The following is a 6,508-nucleotide window of genomic DNA, read 5'->3' as shown; positions in this document are numbered from 1 at the left end:
AAGATAATCTTATTCAGGATAATGTGTCCAACTACAGACTAACAGACATAAATATAAGGCAGTCAAAGTTTATGATTACAGGTTTTTAATGTTTTTTGATTTCTCTCTACCACTCACTAAAAGTTCTTGTGAAATTCAGAGAAAAACTGTCTGGTAGAACCAAGATTGCAACATTTATTACATTTTCAGCTGCTGCGGTTCACTTTCACACTCACCACATTGTCAAACAAACCAAACCCTTAAAAAATCAGTTCCTCTCCTCACCTGTGGGGGCGCTGCACCAAGAACAACTGAGGGAAACGACATGAAAACCTCAAGACATGAGCGCAACTTCCTTCACAAAATGTAAACAAAAATGTAGTAGAATCAGATTCTAGTGGTTGTAGGACTTCTCTTTGTCTTTGGTAAAAAAAAAAAAAAAGCCATTTCTCCTCCTAGTGCTTCACTCTCATGTCTGTTTTGGTTGCTTTTACCCATAATTCCCTGTCCTGTAGTCCACTTCCTGCTTGTAGATTGTTTTCCAAACTGGTTGGCATTCACATATGAATTGGAACCGCACCAAAGTTAACTTCAAATGAACAGAGATCTAGGTTTGTAGTTTCCAGACTTGGATTGAAATGGACTAAACTGGGCTGGTGTGAATGCATCTGTTTAGTTATTGCAATAACACGTCAAAATATTTTTCTGCAAAAATTTTGTCTCCATACATGGTGACCTTCTGGTGACCCAAGCCGAAGCTATTGACACTAGATGGAGTCGCTTGGCTTTTAACCAATCAAATTGAGTTCCTTTGGTCATGTGACACCAGTGTTTCTCCAGGCCAGAGGTACATCTCTGAATTATAGAGAGAGGAGCTTTTTCTCCTAAACAGAATATTCTCATACTGCTTGACGCCCATTTGAGTCGTTAACTTTTCATCGAGTCGAACTCGGGGGGAATGTTTGACCTGATGACAGCTAATGCACCACCCCGTCTGCAGACACATTGACCTCTGACCCAGCCCATCCGACTGGCCTCCAGCCGAGCCTAATTTGATTGGCTAAAAGCCGGTTGATTAGATGTAGTGCTGATTGCTTTGGCCTGGGTCACCAGAAGGGCATCATATTTTCTGCTGGGGAGTTTGAAGAACAAAAAATAACTTGATTCTTATAGATAATTGCAGATTATAAACATTCTATAATTAACTAAATCAGTTTGATTCTTGTGAGAGTGTATTTCATATATCTGTAGCCTAATGCCTGGTCTTTATATGTACAGACCCATCCAATAAATTAGAATATCACTGAAAAGGAACTTTATCACTACGTGAAACATGTTAAAAAGATTAATTACACCCAGATTGATGTTTGTAAGCATTCATTTCTGTTAATTATGATGTTTCGCTTTAAGGAAATTAAAACATGACATTTAAAATCAAAATATCAGATCATTAAAAAAATGTATTTCAGAAATGGGGGCTTAATGAAAAGCAACTTAAGTTACAGATTGAACACCTGCAGATGTTTGATACTGAAAACCTTTCCAACCTTCAGGTAAGTTATTGAGAAGCAGAACAGCAGTGGTGTAAAAGTGGCAGTATTTGACTAGATATAGCAATTTTGCATTTTTTGTAATTTAAAATGTTTACTTTTGTGTATGTAGTTTTCAATTAAAACACAATTGATTACAGACCCTACAATTAACTCTATTATAAATTTTGATCAAGTCCAGCCACTGATATAAAGCTAAATTTTATATAAAATCCCCCCTTTTAAAACAGAACCATGGATGGACTGGTTATAAGCAGTCTGCTGATAATCAGACTGCTTATAACCAGAACCGGTTTGGACAGCAAACCGGTTCTGGTTTGCTGTCCAAACCACAACCGGTTTCCAGAACGCATTCCGACTTTTCCGGAATTAGACGCTACTGCTGCTGCTGCTGGGAAGCTTCCAGGTCTTAAAATGCAACTTTTAGTTGCGTCGCTCTGCTTCACACCTGAGTCAAATAATCAAGTCATTAGTAGGAATCCGGAGAGTTTATTTGATTTATGGGTCCGTTCTTCATCCCTGAAGCTTCACACCTGCTGGTTTTATTTATGTGAACATGAATATTCATGAGCCACAGGAGGCGGGGCTCTTATATAAACTCCTGCCACCAATCAGAAGCCGGACAACCTCGTGAATATTCATCGGCAGCTCAAACACAAAAGGAGCCTCAGCTGTTACACCCTCCCTCCCACCTCCTGCAGCTGTAACCATGGCAACGCCTTCCGCCTGTGATGGACATCAGGAGGTTGGAGAGCTTTTTGAGTAATTGGCTTGTTAACTGATGCACCACAGAGGAGGATGGTGAGAAGGTCTGCTCTGATTGGCCAAGAAACTGCAGAGTTGCAGATAACGAGCCGATGAGAGCAAGGAGCCTCTCCTCACTTCCTGGTTTGAATCTATGACGTGATTACAATCATAGGATCAATAAAATCAATCAGATTCCTTGTCTTTGTTCTTTATTTATAGCTCCTTGATATTTTTCATTTTTCCTCACTTTCCATCTTTATTCTCTTTTTCTTTGCATTATTTTGTTGCAGTTTTCTCCTTTGATTCTACGCTGAGAGTTTCATTTGAAGGAATATAATAAATTAGTAAAGCAATGCAGCTGTTTAAAGTCTTAAATCCAGCCGAGAAATACAAAAGCAGGCCACCGGTTTCTACTTTATGAAACTCAGAAGACACAGACAATGTCAGAAACATACCAGGACATTTTAGCTTTATAGAGATGCTTATTTTATTTTCCAGCAGGACTCGATACCGACCCAAACTGCTAAAGGTACCAATACCTTCTTCAATCACCACGGTAACACCAGCAAACTGCTCTTTCTTGAACCTCAGAGGATTCATGGGTGGAAAGGAAGATAAAACACATCAGAACCAACAATGCAGAATCCAGAAGAACGCTATCAAAGCAACCTGCACTGAAAAAACAGGAGTTCCAACTTAAAAAAAAAACCTTAAAATAAATGTTACATGTAATCAAATTTAGTTTGTCAAACTTAATTTAATTTGTTTAACATGACAGTAGGGCTGCATTTCTTAAAATATTTTTTTTCTTTACCTGATGCCTTATTCTAGACTTCTAACAAACAAAAAACAACTGAATTCTTGTGTTTTTAGTCTCTGGAAGACAGTATTATATAAATTTACTGAAAAAAAATGCTTTAAATATTTCACTCTGAGTGGAATAGATCACTTAGAAGTGGAGTTTATAAGCTAAATTACTGAAAAGAAGCAAAAAAAAAAAAGAGAATAGAATTCAACTTTATTGCACCGTCACAAGTACAAAGCAACGAAAATCCTAACTGAGATCCAAATAAGTTCAGAAAATGAAGCATATGTGGGCTTAATGGAGAACAATAACATGGGGCCGAGTTTAGTTCCCTGTGGTATTCCACAGATGATTCATATTACCTGAGCCTGAAACAGAATCTGAGCTGAAACAATAATCCTGAAGTGTTTCTCTTCTGTTGGGTTCAGTTTCAAGGAACCTGATGCTCCAGCATGAAGAAGAAGAAGAAGAGGAGGAGGAGGAAGGTGTCCGGTTCTAGATCAATCCTGGGTCACGTGACTTCACTGAGAATCAAAAATCAGCTGATCTGGCAGAAAACTTCCGTTCAGCATCCGAGTTTAGTGTTAAATAAAATAATCTGCGCTCTCTCGTGCTGAAATCTCGCGGTGTTTCCGCTCTGTCGTCAGGGATATTTCCATTTCCATTAATTTTACACTGCCTGCGCGCCGCCGGGCAGTGCGAGCATAGTGCGAGTGTCGGGAACGCGCAACTGCAGCAGATCGTCAGTCGCGCGGAGGGGCGGGCGGGGGAGCGCGCGCGCGTGCTCTTCATCACTGCTCATCCAGAAATTCACTAGGAGGACCGGGACCGAAGATCGGTTTGGGGGAACCTAAAACCCCACTGGTCCGCTTCGAAGAGCCTGCAGAACCGGAGAACCGCCGGTGAGGCTCGGAAAACCCACCGCACCCAAACGCACCGGGCCAGGTGAGCAAGGAGGAACCAGCAATCCGCAGAGATTCGGGTCCGGATCTGAGTCTGGAGCCGCAGAGGGGCAGCGCGGATTGAAGGAGCTCTCTTTGGGGTTTTATTATTATTATTTAATTTTTACACGCCCTCGGAACCGGAGCTCGGAACCGCAGCTCCGTGTAGAGGCGGCGACTGAAGCCGAAGAGCAGCTGGGGGAGGAGCGGCTGTCGGTGCGCGGAGCTCCGGAGACCGAGTGGATCATCCATGGGTTAGCCCGCACTGGTGGTCCACAGTAGTCTGCAGAACCCAGGAGGGTCCGCTCTTACCTGCACGCACCTGCGCTCCCTGACCCGACCTGCGGGGGCCGGATGATGTAGGCGCCGCTGCCCCTCCACCACCAGCAGCAGCAGCAGCAGCAGCTACCGAATCCAGAGTCTCAGCAACCCACCCAGGTCTCTGGACCCCAGGTCTCAGCCCCCCACGTCCCCGGTCCAGAGAAGAACCATGCCGGCGGGGATGAAACCGCTGGAGAAGTTTCTGAAGAAGCAGACCACCGCGCTGACGCGGGCCGGGGGGTTCGGCGGGATGGGGGACAAGGCCAGCGGTGGCACCGGGGCGTCCCGCAGGAGGGCCAGCCTGTCCCGGGTCGTCCCGTTCTTCAGGGAGACCTCACCTGAAAGCGGCCACGCGCGGGAGGTGTTCAGGTGAGTTCGGTTCTGCATCTTAAATTAATTAAAAATAATAGATGAGGTGGACCCAAAGTAAAGGTTAAAGTTTGATGTCATTTCGATCCAAAATTAAAATAATTGATCCCAAAGTGAAAGTAAATGTTGTAATTCTTATTAATTCGAATTCTTCATAAGTCTCCTGTAGCAGTCTGTGTTACAGCGACTTTGAAGGAACCTCTGACTGAAGACTGTTTTTCTACAGTCTGAATGTCTTAGAAAATAAAATAAATAAAATAACAGTTTTGGTTCCTAATCAGAAAAAAATATATATCATCACACCTTTACACACTGGCCACTTTATTAGGTACACCATGCAAGCTCTGGATCGGATCACTTGGCTTTGCATGGAGGTTCTAGTCCATTATGGCATGAAGCAGAGATGATATCCATCATAAGAACCTCCGGGTTCTGGATAACGTTTGTTCTGACCCAGTTTGTCATCAGAACATGAATCCACTGTAGTCTTAAATGGATGGGTCTGGTCAGCACCAAAACTCTGGTTCTGTTCTGCTTTGTTCTGATGCTGTTTGATTTTCAGCTCTCCTTTTTTTGCACATCTGGATGAAAATCTGCATTGGTTAGCTACCATCTGATTAGCTGTTCAGCTTTTTGTGTTTGAATTGAAATGGTGTTCCTAATAAAGTGGCCAGAAGGTTTAACTGGGTTTAGTGTTCTGGGTGTAAACAATTTTGGATAAAAATGTCAATAAATTTATTTGTTCTATTAACTTTCGCATTTTATTCCTAATTTCAATGTGGAAAAATTTGAATAAAGAACAGAAACTTTTTTATATTAATTTTTTGCTTGTCAATAATAATAATAATAATAATAATAATAATAATAGAGACATAATTTATGTAGAAAGTTTTCTGCTTCTGTTTTATTGTAGTTTAGTTTGAGAGGTTTGAGCCTTCTCAGCCACCGTACCTCAGTGGTTCTTCATTCATAGCAGCTCTGGACTCATTTAATGTTCAACGTTCTTCAGCACAGAGCCGTGATTGAAAGCAGGAAATGAAAAGGCCCCAGAGGCCAATGCTTAAGTGGGATGTTGAACAGCCGCTCAGAGATTTCCCTCTGTAGAAAACAGAAATAGAAAAATTACAGAACAAAAAGGTGCCAAAAGTCTAGAAACCATTATGATGAATGTGAGTTTTCAAAGCACACAGCTGTTCATCGCAGAAAAGTCCTCTTTTTGGCGCCTACTATAACATAGCGCCCAGTGTAGCATGGCGCCCACTATAGTATGGCGCCCACTATAACATGGGGCCCACTATAGCATGGCGCCCAGTGTAGCATGGCGCCCACTATAGTATGGCGCCCACTATTGTATGGCGCCCCCTATAACATGGCGCCCAGTGTAGCATGGCNGTGTTTGTGCCGCACAAAAAAAAAAACACCCCCAGAATGGAGCAGGGCCCCCCACTATAGTATGGCGCCCACTATAACATGGCGCCCACTATAGTATGGCGCCCACTATAACATGGTGCCCACTATAGTATGGCACCCACTATAGCATGGCGCCCAGTGTAGCATGGCACCCACTATAGTATGGCGCCCACTATAACATGGGGCCCACTATAGCATGGCGCCCAGTGTAGCATGGCGCCCACTATAGTATGGCGCCCACTATAACATGGCGCCCACTACAGAATGGCACCCACTATAGCACGGCGCCCAGTGTAGCATGGCACCCACTATAGTATGGCGCCCACTATAACATGGCGCCCACTACAGAATGGCGCCCACTATAACATGGCGCCCACTATAGTATG

General features: G+C 43.2%; 1 protein-coding gene across 1 annotated transcript in view; it reads left to right on the top strand.

Moving 5' to 3' along the window:
- The first annotated feature begins 3,812 nt into the window (after positions 1-3,812).
- rapgefl1 (Rap guanine nucleotide exchange factor (GEF)-like 1) overlaps positions 3,813-6,508 on the top strand; it is a 29,769-nt gene continuing 27,073 nt past the window's right edge. Inside the window, exon 1 of the mRNA XM_015014495.1 lies at positions 3,813-4,712. Within this exon, the coding sequence (XP_014869981.1) occupies positions 4,513-4,712 (200 nt within the window). The 5' untranslated portion in view covers positions 3,813-4,512. The remainder of the gene's footprint in view (positions 4,713-6,508) is intronic.

The sequence above is a fragment of the Poecilia latipinna genome, unplaced genomic scaffold (genome assembly GCF_001443285.1).
Source record: "Poecilia latipinna isolate Pla-1442-1.1 unplaced genomic scaffold, P_latipinna-1.0 Scaffold1820, whole genome shotgun sequence".
Classification (NCBI taxonomy): domain Eukaryota; kingdom Metazoa; phylum Chordata; class Actinopteri; order Cyprinodontiformes; family Poeciliidae; genus Poecilia; species Poecilia latipinna.
The sequence above is the reverse complement of the archived record's forward strand: the minus strand, read 5'-3'. Positions and strand labels throughout refer to the sequence as shown.